This window comes from Centruroides sculpturatus, unplaced genomic scaffold, assembly GCF_000671375.1.
Source record: "Centruroides sculpturatus isolate CEXI.00-Female unplaced genomic scaffold, Cexi_2.0 scaffold186, whole genome shotgun sequence".
Taxonomy (NCBI): domain Eukaryota; kingdom Metazoa; phylum Arthropoda; class Arachnida; order Scorpiones; family Buthidae; genus Centruroides; species Centruroides sculpturatus.
The window spans coordinates 414220-439970 of record NW_019384354.1 but is presented as its reverse complement, the minus strand read 5'-3'; the positions used below and the strand labels follow the sequence as shown (position 1 = coordinate 439970).

At 28.1% G+C, this 25751-nt stretch overlaps 2 protein-coding genes across 3 annotated transcripts in view; one reads left to right on the top strand and one right to left on the bottom strand.

Moving 5' to 3' along the window:
- The first annotated feature begins 477 nt into the window (after positions 1-477).
- On the top strand, positions 478-8057 carry LOC111639156 (matrix-remodeling-associated protein 7-like). Its single transcript, XM_023384961.1, has 3 exons — positions 478-758; positions 6828-7003; positions 7851-8057. The coding sequence occupies exons 1-3, from the start codon at positions 636-638 to the stop codon at positions 7960-7962; spliced, it is 411 nt and encodes a 136-aa protein (XP_023240729.1). The 5' UTR covers positions 478-635; the 3' UTR covers positions 7963-8057.
- A 1331-nt stretch (positions 8058-9388) lies between these two features.
- Positions 9389-25751, bottom strand: part of LOC111639148 (mitotic spindle assembly checkpoint protein MAD1-like) — a 38585-nt gene continuing 22222 nt past the window's right edge. Inside the window, exons 12-16 of one of the 2 annotated variants that reach the window (XM_023384941.1) lie at positions 23077-23168; positions 18740-18833; positions 18440-18656; positions 17907-18097; positions 9389-11624 (exon numbers count right to left, since the gene is read on the bottom strand). In XM_023384941.1, the coding sequence (XP_023240709.1) occupies positions 11460-11624; positions 17907-18097; positions 18440-18656; positions 18740-18833; positions 23077-23168 (759 nt within the window). In that variant the 3' untranslated portion in view covers positions 9389-11459. Of the gene's footprint in view, positions 11625-17906; positions 18098-18439; positions 18657-18739; positions 18834-23076; positions 23169-25751 lie in introns of those variants that run through there. The other variant, XM_023384951.1, reaches the window with a different exon arrangement.

The following is a 25751-nucleotide window of genomic DNA, read 5'->3' as shown; positions in this document are numbered from 1 at the left end:
AGTAAAGAATTTTAAGAGTCTCGCCCCAAATAGGCTACATATTGATTATTAACAAGCTGTGACATGCCATAACGAGCAAAAATTAAAAAAAAAAAATACTAATAAGCAGGCTTAAAATTAATAAATACAATTGTATCCTGACAGTTTACGAGTTAATTAAAGTTTCTATTTGCAAAATTTCCTCAACCTTAACACAAAATAAGAAAAAAAAGAGAACTTTTAAGATATTTGCGGATTTCCCGGAACAAAAAACAACCGGGATCCCGTTAGAGAAACCCTAATCCAGACCGAAAGGCCCTTATTCTTTCGGCCCACAATAACAAAGAAATGCGGCCTTTAATATAATTTAGACAACATCGTAAATAATTCAATATTATAAAATGGTAATTATAACTCTACATTAAATTAATTTATTTTTAAAAACGGTAAATGTTACTATTGCTATAACGTAACTATCGGAAAAAAAAAAATTCGGTTTCAACCAGTAGAGGTCGTTGGATCGAATCGAGGTACGACGATAATGTGGAGAGATCGCATCGCTGGGAATCTCAGGAAGTAAACGGTGGCCGAGACGTATTTTTCACTTCTTATCTAATAAATTGGGCACGCAGATGATTCACCGATAACTTTCCTCCATGGTGGACGTAGGTCTTGCCATATTATACGACTCGCTTACCTCTTACTATCTGGTGTCTGTGTTGACAACTGTCGCTGCTCTATTAGGTACTTACTGGTTATGTCGAAAAAAGAACGTACAGGTGAGTTGTAAACATCTTCACCTTTGCTCCAATATCCTGTATATTGTTACTGTTCTTGTATAATTTCACATATAAAATGCTAATTTAATACTCGATCGTTTATTGAGAAAATAATTGATTAAATTGTCAGATAAAACTTTACAACTTTGATGATTGATTAATCGTTCTCTTACTTTCCAGTTACCATGGAAAATTATATTTCAGAAATATTTGACAGCTGCTGCTTCTATTTAACTAATTTAACAGAAATCCATACATTATTTCTCTTTGATATCTAGTGGTTTTTTTTTCCAACACTTTAAACATCATAAGAAATAATAAATGCTAAGTAACTGCATGTTTTTATTTAAACAAAGCTGCTAGAAATTCTGGAATTACTAAAAATTATATGAAGTCGTTCAAAAAATTCTTCGGAAGCTACGATTAAGGATGTCGTATGTGTTGTAAAGTATTTTTGAAATTGAGTTTACCCGTATATAAATTTTTAGTTACTTTAAATATAATGGAAAATTTATTAAGTTTAGAATTTAAAACTTGAGCTGTGATTTGTATATCCGAGTAATGAATGATAAATATCTGCATTTTGTATAGTCGATATAAATATTAAAATAAAGTGCAGAGTGATCTGAAGTCGGTTTAGGTATTAAACATTTTAAAAGTGCATTTCACGTCTAATGGCCTTTAATAAGTGGAAAATGTGACAAAATTGACTGGACATTGACCGGTATTATTGGTGGTGCCGTGGATGAAACCTGGGTTTTGTCTATCGTTTATATTTGTTTGATATTAAAATATTGAATAATATTTGAATGCATTTATTTACAAATTGGTAATTCGACTTGTAAATGAGTTAGCGTTTTGGGATCGTCTGCGGTGGCTAAATAAATGTTGAATCCGCATTCGCTAAATTGCTTGTATAAATATCGAACCAAGAAAAGGAAGGAATTTTTTAAAATTAAATAAATATAAATTTTATTATTTGTTATTTTGACTTTATTTTATTATTTGTTTGGCTTTTTTTTTTTTGCTCTGTTATAAATTAATTTCTGTGGGAAGTAAGAACAAATGTTTATCAAAAACTTTTCTACTTGAACTCTTTAAGCCATATTAACATCAACTTTTTTAATCTTCAATAATTTTGAAAATATGAGAGATTCTCTCTTCCCGAATTTTAGACAGAATTTCTCTCTTATAAGCAAAAATAATCAAGAACTCATTCCATCAAATATATTTCAATAGGAGTTTTAAAGTGCCTATAATTGAATGATTTTTAAAAAATTACACATAACAATAATATAAAAAGAAAAACAGTCTAAACTTGTTTAAATCAAAACATTTTCAGACCATATCATCCAATCCTTAGCAATTTCTATTTACACTTGTTTGTTCTATGTTCTGAAGAACATTAAAATTCTGTTCTATTACAACATACAGCAAAAAGTAAATTCTTCATTAACATTTTTAAAACTATGGTTGAAACAGCTGGTTTCTAAATGTTACTGAAGAAAAAGCATACTGTGTTTTTTGGAATATGGAATAACTATAACTTAAAATTTCTGAGGCTGTGATAAGTCCTGAAGAAGGTTTGAGTTTTATCTAAATGTTTAATACAACAAATATATTAAGTAAAAAAAGAAGTCAATTGTAATTGACATTAAAATATATAATATTCAACCTGTCATTTCTAACTAAATAAAAACAAAGTATTATTTTCTAAACGAAATGATTTTCATCCTGCTTTTAATGTCTTTGATATTTCATTTCAAAAGTAAATCCTTATTATATTCCTAAAGTTTTTTGCTTTGTTGATTCATTTTAAAATTAAAAAGTACTTGATTATTACATTAAGAAATAAGTAAACTAAATTTATTTTTCCAGCATCCTTAGCATGTACGGTTTGCTTCATTTTTGGTGATCGAGATAAAAAATTCCACTAAACTCTTGTCTTGATCCCAAAAAAAGCAGAGAACTATACATGCTAAGAAATAAGATTGAGCATTCTGAAAATAAACAAAATTTAGAGTTAATGATAACATATTCTTCACTTTTACAAATTTTTAATACATCGCTATCTTTTAATACTTAAATGACAATAATAATCTCATTATTTAAAAGTAAATTTAGGCTGAAGATGATTATGCAAAATGCAAAACTTCAGCCCAATAATATCAATGAATAACTAGTTTTTGTTATTTTTTTAAATAATTTTATAGACTTTGTAATTTCATTTAAGAGATATTTGTTCATATTCTAGGAAATAAATGCATACTGCTATTGCTTAACTTCTTGATAAGAGGTGAAGGGTCTGGTTGTTCTTTGACTCTCTTGAAATTTATCAGTAACAGTTCAGTGAAATTAATTTAAAAAATTCTTACTAATTAAATAAAATTAGCATATACTATGCAAAACACCACAGCTTTAATTGATAAAAGATGTTAACTTTAAACTACATAAGACAAGTTGATGTACTTTTTTTTACATGAATGTATAATTTGAGACTTTGGAATCATGATTACATGTACATTGAAATTTGATTCAAATCTATAAATATCTTTATTTTAATTTCATGATCAAATTATGTAGTAATTAGATAACATTCAAACCAAGAAAAGTTTTAAAAAGTTAACTGATATACTATTTATTATAAAAAGTTATATGGTGTTTTTATGTAATGATTACATAACTATGTTATATTTTAAGCTTAATTAAGAAATTTTTTATTAATACATAAGTTTAAGGAAATAATTAGATAATTTCTTTTTTTTTTAAACTAAAAATATTATTCATGGTTATAGTGATAATGAACATGTTTTTAATATTGATTAAAAATGAATTCCTATAAACTGAAATTTATAACATGAACCAAATAAATTAATCAAGGAATATGAAGTAATAACAGCAATATACAAAGAAAATATTTTCCAGAATTAAGTGATATATTGTGAAATTTTATAATTATTAAAAACAGCTTTTTTAACAGAAATGGTATAAATTCATATAATTAAATAATTTTTGTTAAATGAGAAGTGACTGTACAGATGAACAATCATAACTGGTTCCAACAATCTTGCTATTGATGGAATTTTGTTAATTGAATATTATTCAGATATGTCATGAATATTCTGCAATTTGAGATCATAAAAACTTTTAATGTTACTTTATTTATATCACAGTATTATATTGTATTATAATAATAACTAGATGAGCCCAACATTGCTCAGGCAAAAAATAACAACAAACATTAAGATTGTTAGATTTTTTGTACTTCTAACCCTTCTATTATATTATAGTATTTGATTTATGTAACTACGAATGTTATCTTACGTAAGGGTTTATCATACCAAGTGAACAATCTAGAATAACCTTTGTAGTTATATAAATCAAATACTATAATATAATAAATATTAAAATGAAAACCATATAAAGAGTTTGGTTATTTTAACCTACCATTGTCATGTTTATCATGATACTCAAATGGTATGAAATGGCTCAATTTCATTGGTTAAGTAGACACCAATTGAAAATGTGATATAATTTTTTCACTACCTCTAAGAATGTTACCTCTGAGAAACAATTCCATTCATAGCTGAATATCAAATGGTCATCTGACAACAAATCAAATTTTGCAAAAAACAGACCAAATATTTAAACTGTGCACCCTCAAAAACCCCTTAAATCATATTTTGTGCAGGCTGGTAACCTCATTTTGGATTTTCCTATTCAAATGCTACTATACCACTGATGCAATAGAAAGAAAGGGACCATTATGGAAGGGGGTTGAAGTAATTCGAGCAAAAGTAGTCGTTGACCTCCTCCTGGAAGAGAGGACAGTCAACCACTACTAATTAATACTGGTCTACTATTAATATTTGAAAAGTGATCCATGTTAGACAGGCTGTGATGGCTTTGCACATGATTGAGTTGCTAACCTTAATGTCTGAAAGACTTCGTATGACTTGTTAAAATAAAGCAATCTTGAAAAACTATGAGAATAATTGCTTTTATGTTATACCTATGCAAAAAGACCTTATCTCACTGAGAAGTATTTATTAACAGTAACAAATGTTTTCAACCTTTAATTTTATTACTTTGTTATTTTAAATTGTATATATATATATATATATTATATATTTTATGTTATAATAAAGTGTGTATATGTATATATATATATAATAATTTTGTATTTCAAATGTGTTCTTAACTGTTCCTTACAAAAAAGAATAGTTATCAATATTCCATGATTTTTAAAAACCTGAAGATGGCTGGTAGAACAGGTTGAAAACATTCATTATGGTTAATAAATAATTATCTGTGACATAAGCTGTTTTTGCATAGGTTAAGAAGCATATAGCTGGGTATTAATTAATTATTTTATGTTATAGTAAAGTGTTTGTATTTTTGCAACAGATTGTATAAATTATGTAGGAAGTATGTTCTCATAAATATCATGTTTATAGAAAAATTATTGGACTGCAATTTGAAAAAATTGTAGACCTATAAATTTAGACAGACACACAGACGAACAACAGTCAGTCTGTCTGTCCATCCTCAATCTTGAAAAAGGAGTTAGATACATGAAAGTTGAGACCAGATTTAGGAAGCTTAGGGACAGGAGGCCCAGGTTAACTATATAGGAACTTCAGGTTTAGAATGGATGTCATATTATTTTGATTCAAAATTTTCCCCTGAACAAAGTTAGATAGATGACTGGCATGACTATTGCTAACAGGGAAAGTATGATGTACAGGGGAAAAACCATCATTACAAAACTGAAAACATTATGACAAAAGGTTGCAGGCTGGCATTGTGATGACGTCACAATAAATAATTGCTCGGTAGAATTAGTTTGGTTTATTTAGTTACTGCAATGTGACTTGTGAGTGATTTGCCAAGGATACATCCTATCCCAGGAAAACTTTTATGGGAAGCTGGACCCTATTTAGGTGAAGAAAACTCCATGTGGCCAGCCCATTTGCCATTCCCGAACCCACAACTAACCAATTACCAGAGTTCAGTGGTTTTATGCACTCAGCTAATGGAGGGCACTTATTAGAATTAAGAAAGTACCGTTCAGAAATGAAAAATTAGATGTGGAAAATTAAATACATATAGTTTTTTCACAGGATAACACTCTTTATTGCACACAGGCAAGTGCTATATGCTACCTGTTGCAGTAATTATATAGTGTGTCTATTTTGCGCTATATCATCATTGCAGTAATTAAGTGATGTAATTTTAAAAAATACATATTCCTTTTTTATAAGAATTATATTTAGTTTATTATTTTGTTAAATTTTTTTGCTAATAAATGGTGCTATAATCAGTAAATCTAATGTAGATAGAAATGAATTGATTTACAGAAATCCAATACATGTTTTGGGGTGGGATATACGACATTATCTTAGTTAGGGGTATATAAATGTAACTGCCAAGTTTTGTAGCAGTTGGTTGAACAGCCCAGGAATGTATAGCAAACAAACAAAAAAACAAACACACATATATATATATATCATTCTCATTTATATATATAGATTACAAGAATAAATAAATTATTTCTCTATAAAATGCATTACATATTTCCAATAGCTTCATTACCCATCCCCAGTTTTAACTACTGTTTCTTTAATGTATCTAGCAGCTGGAAAAATTTGGCTGATGATAGAATGTACTTGCTTTTAAATGTGACATTCTTAATTTAATTACTATATCATTTATGATGGGGAAAAATTTCTTTGTAACAACTTAAAGCAGTTCACATAAATCTTTCACAAGAACCATTTTAGTCAAAATTATCAACAATAATATAAAAAGTAAAATAATCCATAATAAGAACATGCCAAAATTGTTAAGCTGGATTAAAATATTTCATAAAAACATTACTTTATTCTGTAGTCCAGTGTTACATCTAGTATGATAATATCAAAATCATTCAGCAAAAATATTATAAATACTTAGACTTCATTTCATTTTAGAAATTCTCATTTAATGACTATTTGAATGATAAGTGATTGCTTATTAAACACTTTTAAATAAATAAATTTATACTAATTTATATACTTTTTTAAATAGCAACCAGCAAGTACAAAACCAGCAGAAGAAAGTATAAAAAACAAAAACCTGATACCAGAAGTAAATGATGAGATAATTGATAAAGAATCGTCCAAAGAGGTAAACAAACCTGCACGCATTGCTGAAATGGTTATCAATGCTGGCTTGACAGAACAACAGAAACAAGAAGAAAAAGAGTAAATATAATTTTAAAATATTTAAATTAACAAATCTTTACTTTCCTTCAGATAAGAATGTGTTTATTTTCTGAAATTTGAAATCATTAAGTTAATAATAATAAAATTTAAGTGGTAATTTTTATATTTTTAAAGAATAATAAATACTTTTCAAGTTTATTATCTGAGAAAAGCTAGATCAAAAATAATATCCAAATGTCAGAATATTTTAGATAAAGTACTCAGAAATTATTTTATTAAATGTGTAAAACTTTTTAAAATTAATAATGATCTTACTTTAAATTAAAGGACACTACAATAAATTTATTTATTTTATGTTATAGTAATGTGAATTAAAAACTGCATATTCTTGACTTAGGTTTATTGTATATAATCCAGTTAATATTCACACTTTTTAACAATTTATCTGAAATAATTTCTTGCATGACAGTTTTACTGATAAATCAATGATTATGTATATTTTCAAACAAATATTATCCACTGAATATGTATATGCATAATGACAAAACTAAGACTTGAAAGAATAATTTACAATTGAAAACTAAAAAAATTTTAAAATTGTTTATAAACTAATCCAGCAATTACAACAGAGAAATATATTTTCTAAAAGTTATTCATTAGCTATGTACTGTACATGATATCTAAAATGTAATAATGTAAGATTCATTATCTTGAGAGAATGAAATAAATTATTAATAAATTACATTTAATTGCTGTATTATAGTAAAAAGACATTTTTAAGCATTTCTTAGACTTAATATTTTATATCAAGATTATTTTTTGAATGTTTTCTGGAGAAATTAAATTTTTAAAGGATTTATATAAAGTGTATTTTAAATTTTTATAGGGTGCAAAAGCAGCAGCTGTCTGAAATTTTCCGTCTCATGCAAGAACAAGCTGATAAATTTGGAGTCACAACAATGTCAGATGTAGAAGAACAGATGAAATTATATCGCTAAATTAATTGTGATGCTTCTAGTCTATTTAAAAAAATTGTTAATTATGACAGGGTATAAAATAAACAATCTTTCAGATTCACAATATTAAGATTCCATGTTTTCATTGGAAATATTTTACTTCATCAAAAATTTAAAAATATCTGATTTATTACAAAATGAAAATTTAATTTACAATACAAAATAACAATATGATTTCTTATATAAAATATTTACTCTTCATACAATGATCTGTAAATGCTTCTTAATTATGTAATTTTTGTAAAAAATCTCACTGATTAATTAAAATCTTAAACTACAGATACTCTGCATGTTTTTTAAACAATTGTGTTGCTTATTTTTTATTAAAAACAATGCTCAATTTACTATACAGTTAAGCATTGTTTTTGAATAAAATAACTTTAATATTAGCATTTTTTTTTTTTTTGTTTTTATATTGTCTACTTGGACCTTGTATAATTAAAAATAGGAGTTATTATACTGGTGTAGTTTCTGCTTAGCAAAGAGAGGAAGTCTTTGTACAGGTGAAAATAAAGATATTTTGTTTTAAGTTTTGACTCGCTTTCTATTCTGAACCCATAGGCTCCTCTTCATCAGATTTACAACAACATTCTATAACAACTGTATAAAAATGTTTAAATAGTGATATTACTCCGACGATATTTGAGATGAGATAAAAATTACATCATCTTCACTGTCCAATATTAATACAACACTAATACTGACATAAAGCATCCAAAAAATAGATAGAAACATTATGATAATTATGTTACAAATTTATGCCTGTATAAAATGATAAAACTATTAAAAATTAAGTTTTGTACAAAATGTTAAAATTAGTAAAGAATTTTTTACTGTTTTTTCGGTTCTGTCTTTTCATATTATCATCTTTTTCACTGTTACTTCTGTTTTAAATACTTTTCTACGCATAATGAATTAAACTGTTCCATGATTGGTGGATTTCTCTTTCTAAATTATCATTAATTCTATCACCTTGTTTTTTATATATGTTCAAATACTTGTCTTTTAAATCTATTTCTTTACTTTTATCATATTTAAATTAATTTCACATCCTTCTTTGTTATAATGCTCAGCTACTGCTGAATTTGCATAATTTCCTTTAATTGATCTGATATGTTTCTTTACATGTATTTAAGTTTTCTTTTTGTTTTATCTTGTCCACAACTACAGTAGAGCCTCGATTATCCGACACCTCAGTTAACCGACCGTCCTAGTCGGCAAATTTCAAATGTCCGCTAGTGATGTGGCACTACAATATTTGGCTATGTCTTGGCTACTTTAATATTATTTTTACGTGTTTTAGCTGGCAACACTCATTCGACCATAAAAGGGAGCCAGTATTTAAACNTTTCAAGTGGAAGTTTTTCAGAGTTTCCGACATAGAGTTATGTTACTTTCAACTTCCCTGACTCAAGTTTTAGTATTTATTCTATCCAAGGTGATCCTAATTATCAATTTCCATGAAATTTTCAGACAGTCAGTTGTATCTACTCTCTAACACCAATTTTCAGACAACGTTCCAGTCCAACGCGAGAGGTCCTCTCACTTTACTTCAACAAGATGTAGAGTACCTGCAAAACTGTTTGATTCCATTAGTTACATTGCACTTTTTGCTGAAAGGCATTACACAGGCTGTTTAAAAGAAAAGAAAAAAAACTATTAAAGATTCTTTATGTAATGCAAGAGAGATAAATATACAAATCTATTCAGAACTGATATTATATGCTCACATTACTCTGTTGTTGTCTAACTTGAACCATTTGTAACTTAAAGTTTTTCCTACTCCTTGGAACTTCAAGTTAGAGAAGTATTATTATATTTTTACTATTTGTTGTATTTTTTTCCTGGTTTTCTATTTTACTAGTTCTACTTTTAATTTTATCTAAGTACATTTTAAATATATTAAATTTCATATTTATTGGTACATTTGATTTATAGTTAGTTACTTAAACCTATGCAAGTGTCTAAACATATTTTTTATACTCTAGTCTATCTTCTTTTCTTTGTATTGTAACCTCTAAATAATTTATGTTATTTTGTTTTTCTAACCGTATATTTTCCTTAATTTGGTTTGCTTGTTCCATTATTAATTCCTCATTTGTTTCCATTTTATCAAAAATAATTATACATTCATCTACATATCTATTGTAAACATGAATTCCTTTTATGTATCTTATTTTTTCATCTATTGGTGTGATGAATATTTTGACTGATTTTGGGCCAATACATGTTCCCATGGATATTCCTTCAGAGTAAATTATTTTCAGTTTGAAGAATAATAATTTTCTACTACTATCATACATAAATTAATTATCCATTGTGGAGCATTTGCTGTTTCTAAGATCTTTTTAATATTATCTCTAGATATAAAAAGCATGTATCCAAATATAACTAAAGACATTATATAACTATTAATAATAATATGAAATTATTCATTTTTTAATCTAACAATTCTTCAACACTTTTTAAACTATATCTTGATATATTTAATAAATATAATTTATTTTTCAAAAATTTCTCCAAATTGTAGTATGAGGGTTATTTTTTTCAACCTCCACTAACACATGAAAAAAAATTGGAAGCACGTGAGACGGGGACAGGGTGCACACCTAGTAATTAAAGGTTGGCCGAATGGCCTGGCGGCAACGTTCTTCGACATGAATATACAAAAGCTTGTGTCATGGTAAGATGTCTGCCTGAATCAACAAGCAATTATATGGAAAACTCGTAGAAGGTAGTTACAGTCTTCACCTAATAAAGTGGTTTTGTTCTTCGTTCTTGTTTTTTTATTCTGGGTTGGTGGAGGTTAAGAAAAGACCACTCGTATATATAATATTTAATATCTATTAAAGGTCTATACTTAACTGGATCTTTGTGTTTTTACCTGAATATTCAATTTAGATATTCTATTATCTTCTGTTTTTATTTTCATAATATCTTCCTGTGTTATTATTTGCTGGTTTTTAATTCTTTGTAATTCTTTATCCAATAATGTTGACAAATCTTTTGTTTGCTCTTATTTAATTTCTTATAGCTTCCTTCTAATAATTCTTTTATTACTTATATTTAAATATTTAAACATGTAAAAGCATTCTTATCAGAAAATAACTTAGAATTGTTACAAGGAGATGACAACAACATTCTGTAACAATTGTTTTGTTTTAACCTGCTGAACAGGTCCAAAACACAGATAAAGAGTGTACAGGTGAAAATAAAGAGATTTTGTTTTACATTTTGACTAAAATTTCCTCTTTCCTAATCAGAAACTACACCAGTATAATAAGTCCTATTTATAAACAAGGTCCAAGTAAATAATGTTTTACTTTTTTGTTTTTATATTAATTAAGGACATAAAGAAAAATGCTAATATTAAATTTGTTTTACTTCTATTTCATAAAAAAAAATGAATACTTGTTTTAATATAAAAATAATTAAAACTGGAAATGCATTGGTATTCAATAATATTTAGTATTAACTACTTATCCACAAGCAACAGCAAAAGTCTGACGATTGAACAGATCAAGTGTTAAGGCGCTTAAAAATGCAGGGATGCAGTCATGTTGCTTCAAATATAAATCAATCATTTCAGTAAGAGTTGCTGAATATGAAGTTTCTAATAATTTTGCAACACCACCTGATTCATACTGGAAAAAAAAGAATATTTTGAGAATAGCACATAAATTGAATAAATTTAAATTTTTATTTTAAAAAACTAGAATTAAAAATTTTCAGCATTTAATTATCTTAGTAAAATTCTACTTTAATATATTTTTAATATTTAAATGCTGAACATTAACAATGAATTATTTCTTTCATTATTTTGAAACATCTATTTATTTGATAGCAAAATAATTTATATAATTACAAATTTAAATCTAAAAAAATATTATTTATTATCGAAAGTGTGCTTATTTTATATTTTCTTGGAGGTTTACTTTATAGAAAATCACTATTTACTAAATAAAAGTATACTTGCTTACTGGAGACTAAATTCAATAAAATAAAATAAAAAACCATTCAACTTTTGAATAGTTTTTATTTTATTTCACTATTTACTGTTTTTACAAATAAAAGTCATCACAATACTATAAATTTTTTCAATATGCTATATCAAGAAATTAATTGTGTGTATTATTTTATATAATGAAGTGAAATGCACACACTTGAAAACAATAAATAATCATTACAGATATTTTGATTCCTTTTTCTTTCATATTTGAATTACAGAGAATCATAGACCACAATGAAATCCCATCTTATTTACATTCATTTTTTCATTATATTTCAACTAACTGTTCAATTAAATTACAATAATCTGGTAATTAGATTGTAATATCTATCATGCTAAAATTGGTATATCCTTTAATACCTCCTCCTTTTTGCACAAGTACAGAAAAGGAGGAGCTATTACTAGTTGATAATATAGTAAAACCTGTGTAAACCAGAATTGTTCCATAGCAAATTTTTTTGTTTTGGCAGGTTTCTGTTTTGAACAGGTTTTAGTATTTTCCCCCATCTTTAAACTGTACCAGATAAATGTCAAAGTTATTTTCATTTTTATTGTAAAACCACTTTTACATATGTAAAAAAAATTATTATTAGGTTTAATCCAAATTAATCCAGTGATTCTAACTGAAGATGGAAGTATCTATCTGCATAAATGTCTTGTACGATGTATTCAAATACTTCTCAGACACAATCTTTGAGTTTACACAACAGTGAACAAGCAAGCCAATTCCAGTATCAAGAATTAGTGTCTTGCTTCTATCATTGAAAATTCCAATTACAGTGACCAAGCTATTCTGTCATCTAGACTTCTCAAGGAATTTTAATACTCTATAGAGATTGCTTGTGATTACTTAACTTGTTATGATTACTTGGTGCTAGTTAGTTACTAATTACACCATACACCAGATATGTCGGACCCCATTATGGGCCTAACTGAACCCATAATGGGCTTGCTAAATGAAGCCCTCTTAGTGCCCACAGGGCAGAAAGAATTAAAAATATATATATTACACCATACAAAAGCAAATCAGCAGCACTATGTTATCTTATTATTACTGTTTTCAATGAAATACATTTGTTGCTTGTTTTGAGAACTTTGTTCTTGAAAGTTCTTGAGTCCTAAAAGTATTTGATTCTGTCCTGGTTAATTCTAATAGATCAATATTAACAGAGACCTTGTGTCCATACATCCCCTTATCAAATGAAGGTCACTTGACAAGGGAATATATGGTTTTGAAAAGGTTAAAAATTATTCTCAGAATAGAGCTTGCCACACACTGCTGTGACTGTTATGCCCAGAGGCAAACTTCTTCATCTACAAGTAGAATCTTAATTTTTTCACTTTTTTAAGTTAAGTTACTTTCATTGTATTTTTTGATACAATGAATGTAACTTCTGTTTCCACCTTGTTAAATTTTACTATAAGCCAGAAAATTGTCTAAAGAAAATTACTCCATTTTGAGTTTTCTTTCCATTTAAGCAAGTTTCCATTTTATTCAGATTTTGCTTTATACAGGTTTTACTGTATAAAAAATTTTCTAACTCTAAAATAATGTTTCATTGAATATTCATGAAATCTTCAATTGAAAGTTTTTTAATTATAAATATACTGATCTGCATAAATAATTTCAAAACACCTCTTACTTTACCTACAGATTATATCATAATTCTATTTTGTGTGTTTATAATAAAACTTTAATGGAAATTGCAACAAAAAAAAAGAAAATATTGTTTATATATTTTACTCAGGGCATAAAATATACGCAATATAATTATGCTACTTTTTATGGTTAGTATAAAATTATAAATAACAAAGTTGTCATTAAATTTCACAATTTCAAAATAGTGAAACATACAATAAAGAGCAATTTACAATAATTTTTAATTTTAAAAGAAAATGACAATATGACATTCCTAGATTCTATAATTTTTAAAAAAGGAATTAATTGATAGAACATAATATTTCCCATCGATAAAATGGAATTTATAATTTTTAAATCCATCTTTAGATAAAAAAATTAATTCATACTGAAAAAGTTGGTATATGAACTAAACCAGGGGTCACCAAACTACAGCCCTCAGGCCATAGTTTATAAACTTTAAATTAAGTCAGAAATTATATTTAATCAAAAATATTTTAAAAATATGTACACTTTATTCCAAGAAATTTGAACTTTCAGCTCATCCGGTCTGCTGCCACACTGTGCCACAAATGAGCTAAAATATAAATATTTATATGGAAATATCATAGATTGTAGATAAACTTACTAAGTAAAAATGCCAAAATTGGTCCAATCTAATTTTTGCATCTGACAGTAATATAATTTTTAGGAAAATCAGTGAAATAAAAAATTCGATGACATTTGCGACTTTGCATATCAGCCCGCTTCTGTATAAGTACTTACAATGAAGTTTCTAAGAAAAGCAATTACTAGCTTGCTGCAGCCATTGTGTTTGTGTATTGATAAATAAATATGCAGGTTGTCTTTAATTTTTGTGTATTCAGTTACTGTATTGAACAAAATGGTTATGTGGCCCACGCTTGTCATTCTCTCAGTTATCTGGCCTGTTGTGAAAAAAGTTTGGTGACCCCTGAACTAAACAAATAACTTTATTTTCCAAAGTACTTGCTAGAAAAGAATTACATAATTGTTTAATTAATTAATTAATTAATATTCCTGAAATGTCTGATTGTGGTTTTTTTTTCTTGTTTATCTCTTATTTCATTCGAGCATTTAACATTACAAATGATCTTTAGAATTAAACAGAAATATTTGTTATAATCTGTATATAGTTTATACTGTGCAGTGAAATTAGTCTTAATGTAGATAACATTATCACTTTTATTCATATTCTGTTAGTTTCAGCATATGAAGAGTTTTCATATAATGCATTCTATATTTGTAAGTACGAATCAATTAAAAATTATCAAATGAAAACAGAAAATAAAACACATACAGAATAACTCATATACAATATTTACACTTCTTCAGTCTTTGTTTAAAAAAAATATGAAAGAATAAGTGTTTATGAGAAAAGATATTTCATGAAAAGTTTAATGTTATTTGTTATAATTTTACAATATTTTAATTATTTAGAAATACATTTAACCAGCAGAAGAGCTTCAATTTTGCACTTCTCATGCTAATGGATCAATAAAGATCTTCCTGTGAACTGCTAGCCTCTTTATGCCCTACTGAATACTGATATTACCTATTTCCAATATTTTATACTTTAATTTATGATTGTGTATTTTGTTCCCCAGCTTTTTGTCCCCTTCTTGACAAAATGGGTCCAAGTCAACTGGGACCCATTTTGTCAAGAAGGGGACAAAATGCAATAGTTGAAAACAGTTGCATAGTCTGCATCTATGCAACTGTTTTCAACTATTGCATTATAATAACTAATAGTCTGCATAGTCTGCATCTATGCAGACTATGCAGACTATTAGTATTTGTCTGTTGTATTTGTTGTATTTTGTCTGCATTTCAACTGTTTTCAACTTGTTGCATTTGTCTGTTTTCAACTGTTGCAGTTTGCATTTTGTTGCAAACTGTTTTCAACTGTTCCACTACTATATTTAACAGTTTTTGATTACTAAAATTTACCTATACAAATTATTATTCCAGATGTATTTTTATCATATGAAATGAAGTGCATCTAGCAAAAATGTATGTTATGTATACATATACTGTTGACCTCCCTATAATGCAGGTTCATATAATGTGGATTCATATATTGTGGCAAAAAAATTGCGACCATATTCATATAAAGACGCTAAAAGAGACTCGTAAAATGCGATAAAACATCATCGCTGACTCGTGTTGCGACAGCATTGGTCAAATCTGGACCAATAACGGACAAGCAGCCGAACTACTTACACGCTACAGAGAGTTTAGGCGGGTAAGTTGAATTTCCTATCGTCTGTACAGTATATAAATCAGGTACTGTAAGTCTAATACAGTACTGTAATTTTATACATTTCTTGTGAAAAAAACATTTCTTATTCAATGGCCATAAAAATTATTTCTATTAATGATGTCTCCAAAGGTCAACAAATTTTTCGCAGAAAAATAACTTATCAGAAAACGCGCCTGGCGTTTGGTGCGCTGCTCCACGACAAAAACAAGCTTAAGCAATGGCGTCGTTGAACGGTGCACACTCGGCTAAGTAATCCTACAATTTTTTGTTTATAGCATAGTTTATACGGATTATTCCCAAAAAATTATATGTGTTTTGGAAATGTTGAGTCAAATTAGTCTAGAATCGATTAATTTTATAGAAGAAAAGCTTTCAAACAGCCGTAGTCCGTAAACTGCACATGTGCCAGGCTGTGATTGGCTCATGTATTTAAGGATTCCTACAACGCGAAATTCTTATAAAGTGGAACGTATCTACCGCATTATAGGGGGGTCGACTGTATATAACCTATTATATACTCTATACATAGTATATAAGGTCGATTCCGGTTATTGATCCAGTCAGTTAGTAGGGCATACTGCGTATTAGGACAAAACATTCAAGAACGGAATCAAGTCTTATAACACAAGCATAATTTACTTTACCTACTAGCCTACTTTACCTACTGATACTAGTGGCATATATGCCACTAGTAGCCCTGCTGGCACAATCCTTTTCTTGGAAAACTAAACAAAAGAGAGACAAATTTGGATATTTTCGGCTTTTCCATACACGACCTCCATCCAGTTTCCTTTATAATCTGTCAATCTGTCATCTGTGTTACAATGAATTTTTTTGTACGGAAATAAAATTTCTCATCATTAAAATGGATTTATTGCACTCAGATGTTTGTTTTATTGGTGAGAACACACATTGACATAGCTCTTATACATAACCTGTTATATCATATTTCAATTGCATAACTTATTGGGATGTTCGTTTAGTAGCCCCAAAAAGCTCCAATCCTGATGCTGTGCTATTAAGACGAATCAACTGTACAGTACTTGATATAGAGTTAATAAATTTAAGCTAGAAATACTTAATATACAAATTACTGAAGAAGTTTAATGTATTAATGTAAGTACAGAGAAATTAGGCTATATACAGTTTAGTGCAATTAGTATATATTTATGTATAATTGTTATTAATCACTAACAATTTTACTGTTATCACACAAATTATTTTAATATTTTTCCTCCATTTAAATAGATCAACGATGGTTTAAAAAAATATATCACATATAATGTCTAAGAATATTCTTTGCCATCAATCCAATATTATTTGTTGTTATTAAATGTTAGTGATAAAATTTATTGAGCATTTGTGCCCATTATCATTGGTGTGATAAGCCCCTACTATTATCTGCCTCACGATTATAGATATTTTAATTAAATTATCTTCTAAATTGTTCAAACTGTTCAGAAACTTGACAACTTTGAAACTTAAAAAATGAATTTTGTTGTTCTAAAATTATTGTTTGAACACATTTATTGCATTAGTTAACACATCACATTTGTTCAAATTGTTTGTTTTATTTTAATTGAAAGGTACTGTAATATATAATTTTCCTTAATTCTATTTTATTTAAATTAATACAGAACATCTTTTTGATGTGTTGAATTAAATACTCAACTTATTTTCTTTTTCAGTTAAAAAAAAATTATATTTTTACTAATAAAATTTAATTTCCACATGCTTTCCAATAGTTCTAAAATAGCTCAAGTAATATTTTTTGAATTATTAATTATTTTATATGTACTGTACTTAAGCACTAATTAATTATGTAATATCTATGACAAGTGTATTCAATGTTATTCATCATATTTCTTTAAGATACAATAATTCAAAACATTTAACTTTTAAATTATTTTTAGTTATGAATTATCAAGACTATGTATCTAATATATCTAAAAAAAATACAATTAACTTAAAATTAAAAATAATAAATTTCACCCTACCTCAAACATTAAATAATCATCAGGAGACTCGGCATACAAATGAGATAATTTATATTTATTTTTCACAACCATATCTATTCTATATCCCAAGAGGACATAACACAATTCTCTAAATTCTATGCCAGTTTTACGAACTGCTTCCATTAACCTTTTTTGACAAGCTTTTGCAGTAGCTAGTTTCTTTTTCAAACCTATTTGATATATTTATTTATTTTATTTTTAAAAAAGAATCAGATCAGATTAAATTTATCTTTTAAATGTGTTACCCAGTTAATAAATATGTAGTTTAAGACAGTATAGAAAGAAAGAAAGACATTTTATAGAATGAAATAATTTATTAAAAATAACATTTAGGTTTCAGAAAACAAGAATTGTTTAACAAGTTTGTAATGTTATAACAAAATAAATACATAAATATGTAATTTTTAAAAGAAACAAAAATTATCAGAAAATTTTAGTATTCCATATTTTAACATAAAGATTTAATATTTGTAGAAAAGGATTAGTTATATGAAAGGAATCAAATCACATACTCTCTACTGTGCTTGAATCATGTTCTTGAATATGCTGTTGAATCTTCAATGTGACATTTTGTGCATCTGTTCCAGATTCTTCTAGAATTTTAATACGAGCACGAAGTTGTTCATTATCTTCTTTCAATTGTTTTATCTGGGCCAATTTTTGCTGAATCATCAGTTGTTGTGGATTTTGTTTGAAATGAACTATTTTAAAATTTGAATTATCAGTTTCCTAAAAAATATTTATGAAAATATTGTAAAAAAAAAATGTCCATTTGTAAAGATGTATAAATTACACTTTCAAATAAATCTCACTTCTTCTTTTAATTCATTATTTAATTTCTCTTCTAATTCTAGTTTTTCTTTCTCCAGTTGTTGTATTTTCAGTTGTTGATCTGTCAATGATTTTCTGCAGAAAAAAATAATTATTATTATTATTATTATGTATTATAAATAACAAAAACTTAAAAGTTTAATATTATTTGATGAAATATGAAATGATGTAATTTTTAAAATGTAAAAATATTTGCCTCTGCCGTTATCTTAGAACTATTAAACCTTTAATAAATAAAAAATGAAAACATGTAGGTCAATTTAATTGAAAGTTGTAAATATTCTTAATTCCAGTAATTATTAATATTAAAACTTTTTGAACATTGAGCATTAAAGTTCTCATATCAATACCATTTGGTTCACTCTAAAACCTTAAAACATATAAATACTATCAGTAATTCTTGTGTGATATTGATATTTAAAATATATTCAAATACTAAACTCAAATGCCTATTTAAGTAGACTGAATAGATGAAGGAAAATAAAAAAGAATAGGAACTACAGTAGAGCATCGATTATCCAACCCCGATTAACCGTCACCTCGGTTAACCGACCGCGTTCTAGTCGGCAAATTCAAATGTCCGCTAGTGATGTGGCGCTACAATATTTGGCTATGTCTTGGCTACTTTAATATTATTTTTACGTGTTTTAGCTGGCAACACTGGCTCAATCATAAAGGGAGCCAGTATTTAAACAAGGTTTAATTTTCTAATTTTTAACGATACAATAGCGATTATTATTTTAAAAATTTTTATTAGGCTTAACATCAATGAAAATTCAACGCGAAGTAGGTTAATAGCGATACACTAATATACTAATTACATGCGATATAATAATATACTACACTAATAATGGATTTTTTCATACTTTTCGGTTATCCGACTTTTCAATTATCCGACCAACCCCAGTCCCCAATTGAGTCAGATAATCGATGCTCTACTGTACTTTAAAAATACCGAAAACTTTGGAAGCTAGCTTTGATATATAATTAGTAGATAAATTATTATTTTACAATTTGTATCCCAATATTAAATAAAGTAAGTTTTTGAACTTAGTTAAAAATAAATTTGCTAAATTATAAAATTATTAATACAACAAGTCCATTTTTTTATTAATCAATAATAAATATATTAAAAGAATATTAATTATAATATAATTTTATTTCAAGAAGTTTAATATTTATAAAACAAGACATTTGTGTGCTATACAGGTAACTTCAGTATTCACATATTTGGTGTTTGCACTTTTGTTTATTCACGATTGAAAAGTTATGACCAACTACACAACTCTTCAAAAAACATTTGTGTATTCATGAATTGCTTTTACAATATTTCAATTACACTGCAATACTTTAAAAAACACACTCTTTGTTATCTCAAATTTTTACATTTTTTGATATAACCAAGAAAAGCACAATGACTACTGTACTACCAAACTGAAGTCACCATATTACACTTAACTCTTGCCAAATCATATATGATGAAGTTTATGCCACAACTATATAAATATATATATATATGTTATGGATTAAGTGATTAATATGGACATTATGAATAATGACAAACAAAATCAGGCACTGTAATAAATTTCAGGGTTTTTATCATAATTTATCAGATTGACTGGTTGCTATGAATACTGCTCTCACCTGGTCAGGCAAAGTGATGATATTACCTTGAGGAGTGATCATCTGACATACACTAGCAAATCATTACTCATGTTTGAGTTGCATGTGTATATTGTGTTTAGTATCAAATTTTAAATTCATGCGACCAGTAGTTAATCTTGTGCGACATTTTAATTTTACTTTTGCCTCTTAAAAGTGTTTTCTTCTTTGAAAAAAGTAACGATCATGGAGCAATTGTTAAGTGATATGAATAGCTGCTTCAACAACCAATTAAATGAGTTAATAGCAGCACAAAGTCAAAATAGTCAAATTTTTACAAAATCGGCATATTTGTCAATGATACAAAAAGGGAATCAAAAATCAAAGTGACTTTGAAGCTACCAGAAGAATATCAGAGTTTACATGGATAAGACGTATCTATTGGAGGAATAGAAAAATTAATTGTGCCTGTAAAAGATGGTAATTTGATTAAATATTATGTTCACACTGAAGAAATATTTCAGATATTGCTATTGACCATAGCAGCAAAAACCATATGGAAAATATTACAAGGGATACGAGATATGATTATAATTTACTTGAACTTATGTGAAATTTGTCAGAAAAAAATAGAATGCTCCTAAGAAAGGCTTGGTAGTTAAACCAATTTTAAGTAATGAAATGAACTAGAGATGTCAGGTCAACCTTATAGATATGAAGTCTCAAGCCGATTAGCAATATAAATTTATACACATGTACCAAGACCATCTGACTGAATTCATTTAACTATGATCATTAAAAACCAAAAGGACTGAAGATGTAGCCTATGTTCTTATAGACATTTTTATGATTTTCAGTGCACCAAGTATCCGTAAAAATAATAACAGCAGAGAATTCACCAATAATATCGTTAAAGAACTGTGTAGTGTGCAGCCTGAGTTAAAACTAATGCATGGAAAGCCCAAGCACTCACAAAGTTAGTGTTCAGTAGAAAGATGAAATCAAGATGTAGAAAATATTAGTTCTTGGTCAGAGACTAACAACACTAACAAATGGTCAGAAGGATTACGTTTTGTACAACTGATGAAAATCAAGTGCATCATACTGGTATAGCTGCAGCTTCAATGAGGTCAAGTTTAGATCAAAGTTAAAGTTGGACTAAAGAATTTTATACCTAATTAATCATTGATCAATATTAATACAGAGGAAGATTTAGAGACTCTCTTTAAAATTAACAACAATGAACTTTATATATAACAAAAATGACATTCCCAGAACTTTTCTTTAAGCTGATTTTTTTATTGAAGTATAAATTTGTTAATAATACTTTTTGTTAACATTAGTTTAATACTGTTAATAATACAGTAGAACCTCAAAAACTCGGCTCTCGATAATCCAGCACTCCGGATAACTCGGCCACACCCTGGCAGGGCAAAAAAAATCCTTAGTTAATTAATTTTCATTATAGACAGCTTTATAAAAGTATAAAAGCTCTCATAAAGTATTTTTCTGAGGTCTGTCTTATCAGGTAAATTACTGTACACAGTGTATTCATTAATTTTCATTTTCATGTAGTAAAGTACGTAGCCTTCATAAAGTACGTAGTTTTCCTTTGTTTAAGGGTATTTGGGCAGTTTATTCTCTGTTATATTCTCAAGTAAACAATACATACAAGTACAGTACAGTATTTTCTGAGGAAACACTCGTACTTATTTTTTTTAACCCCATTCCCGATAACCCGGCATTTTCACAAACTCGGCCACCCTTCGGTCCACATTAGGCCGAGTTTTCGAGGTTCTACTGTACTTACTTTTAAAAGATCTCATGTTGATTTTAAAATACTTTGAAATAATTCTTAATGAAAAAAATGGAGATTTTTAAAAATATCAAATTGCCTAAAGGGAACGTAACTGTATTCATATTGTCTGGTCAATTTAATAAATTAGTCTATATTTATCAGGCTGTGCTGCCATTTTAGTCATTATTCATAATGGCTGGACATTATAAATAATGCTCTATTAATCACTTGGTCCATAACAAATACAGTAATTACATAGTTCTATATTAATAATAATAATAATGAGCAATTATTTATTGTGACATTGTCACAATGCCGGGCTGCAATCTTTAATCATGTTTTTAAAATATATGTTCTCCACATCAAATTGGCAGTGTCTTGCCCCTGTAAATCATACTTTTCCTTTAACAATAGAGTCGTGCCGGTCATCAATCTAACTCCTTTAAGGGAAAATTTTGAATTGAAATACTGTAACATGACTTTGTCACATAGTCACAATGCCGGGCTGCAATCTTTAATCATATTTTTTTATTTATTTAATTTAAAATATATACTCTCCATCCCAAATTAGTAGCAGCTTGTCCCTGTACAGTACATCATACTTTTTCTTTAACAATAGAGTAATGCCAGTAATCTATATAATATCTTTCAAGGAAAAATTTTTAGATTGAAATAACATGACTTTTGGTTTGCATAGCAGATGCTTTAGCTCAGCCACACTGACTCAACCTGTAGGAACCTAACTGAATTTTATCATAAATCTTTCTACTTGGGCTTTGTAAATTTGGTATTTGCAACATTTCTAATGAACAAACCCTTGTAAATACTGACAGCTACCTATATTTTAATGCTAAATAAATTAAAATATATTTATTTTAAATAAAAGTAAGTAAAAATTAAATTTAATAAAATACAAACCTTAACTTTTCTATATCCTCTGCCTCTTCTACATTAATAAACTGACTATTTTTGTCTATTTGTTTCTGTAATTCATTGCATTCTTTTTCAAGCTGAAATGTAATGTAAAATATAAATAGTTAAAATTTTATTTTGTTTAAGTATTACATTATACAAGACTGAAAACAAACTTTTTCTATTATATATAATTTTGAAATAACATTTTCATTTAAATAGTTAATAGTAACTCTCGACAATTTTCTTAATTTTTTACTTCAATTTACATGCAAAATGCTAGGTAATTTTACTTTAAGCTGTAAAGCTTTTTATGTTTTAATATCAATTTTTAATGTCCAAATAAAATAAAACTTTAACTTATAATATTTTATTATAATAAACATGGAACTTTATAGCAGAACGTTACTGCTATTCAACTTTTCAAAATTTATTTATTACTGAATTAAATATAAAAAGCTTATAACTGCTTAATATTATTATTATTATTATTATTATTATTTAGCTTTACTATATTACTATAAATTACAATTACACAATAAAAAATACAAATTAACAAAGAACTAAGAGGAAACTTTAATGTTATAAATACTATTTAGTTTTATTACTATCCTCTATGAATACAAAACTTTAACTTATAATTTTGTCTTGTTCATTAAAATAAGGTAACCAAATATTAGTTAATGTATAATTTAATCATTGTTCAAATTTTTATTAATTTTTAACTGCAAGAAATAATCTTATTAGCTAAACTTTTATTAATAATACTCATAATTTAACAACATAATTATATAATTAATCCATTTATTCTAGTCAATTTGAAACTCACATATACTGATAATAACAACAGACTAAAATTTGCAATATGTTAAGTAAATAAGATTACAATTACAGGAAATTCTAATTTTATTGATTCCGATATTAAAACTACACACTAAAGCAATTAAAAGCAATTTTTTGGAGGTGGGCTATCCCAAATATGTCAACCCTGTCCACCATGCTGTGGGCTTGGCTGAACCCACTGTAAGTCTGAAAAAGGCTCTCAGTGCCTACAGGATAGAAAGAGGTTTAAAAAAGTTATCATTGTGTCTGTGAGGCTGGGACATTACCCCCCTGATGGGAAGCTGGCTGTCAAGTTGGGGCCAATAAATCGTAAACAAGACCAAAGTGGCAAAGGAATGGGGTGTGAGATGATTTAATTGTCACATTCCCCAACCAAATTGACAAGTCCCCAATCGTAAATCATAAAAGCTGGGGGAGAAATTGACCTCCAGGGGAGAGTTCAACAGTCATCTTACACAGAGTTCAAAGTGAGAATTTGCGGACCCTCTTTTGGAGGAAAAGGCTGACTGGACCCAGCTGCGCCTTCTCCGAGTCAGGAAATCACACATTACATACATTGGAAACATTACACCTAAATTTACAGGATTCTCACCCCGGGGAGAGCTTGATCCAACTCCAGGGAGGGTGGCCTGGATGGGGTTTTCAAAGGTGTTCAGTGACCCTGTGGCTCAAATTGTGTCCTTGGCAACAGACCAGGGACCAATGAAGTTTCAGGGGACCACCATTCAGACCAACCAAAATCTCAGGATTTTGGGTGAAAATGATATAAAAGTCTGGGATTCCAAGGATATGGGGAGATTGTGATCGAGAATGTCCATCCTTGTGCATGGCATTGCAGATACTCCAACAAAGAACAAAGGAGAAACCCCAAAGACTTCGAGTGCAGGAGCAACAAGGGACTTAACTTCCTGACGACATTTTCTTCACTCTGGGACCTCTCGCATTTGAATCTTCTAAGAGCATCTTTGAAAGGACAGATGAACACTCGCTGGTTGGTGCAAACTTTCTGGATCATCTGAAACAAACTTTCCTCTGTAAGAACTATAGTACATTCTTTAGCCTTGTCTATAAGCATGATGTCTTTGTTAAAATAAATGCATTAATTTTGTCATTTCAGTCTCTGTGTAGGTCTCTTTGCATCCAGCAACAGCTACCCCTATACAACTAAAAGAATTCTCATGGGACAAGCGAGGGTCAGGGTCTGGGTTAAAAACCTCACATGTCTTAATCAGTACTTATAAATGTTAAATGTTAATCATTTTAATTGTTATTTGCTCATAGAACAATACTTTAAATTGCTAGCATTTCCTATTTCAATCATATACTAGCATGGCTAATGACCATGAAACATTGAACATTGTATGGGGTCCAGTGTAGAACAGGACCTTTTAGTGTTTTGATTTTTTAACAAATAAAATACATAGCATGTTTCTTTATTAATAAAAGGGAGTTTTAAAGATTTTATTTTCTGTTAGTAAAAACACAGAGATTCCTACTTCTACTTCACAGAGAAAAATCCCCTGATTCCCCTTTCAACAGTCCTGTCAAAGAGTGTACTGCAAACAACACTGAATGAATTAGTATTAATCAATACAGTCGACACCCCTATAAGATATAGATACGTTCCAATTTATTAGGAATCCGATTTCTTACAAGTCGTTCCAATACAGCCCGACACGTGTCAAGTTTACGGACTATGGCTGATTGAAAGGTTTTCTTCCATAAAATTAATCGATTCTACACTAATCCGACTCAACATTTCCAAAATACGTATATTTTTTCGTAGTTTTATAGGAATCGTAATTATAGGGACCGTAATTATAGGGGGGTCGACTGTA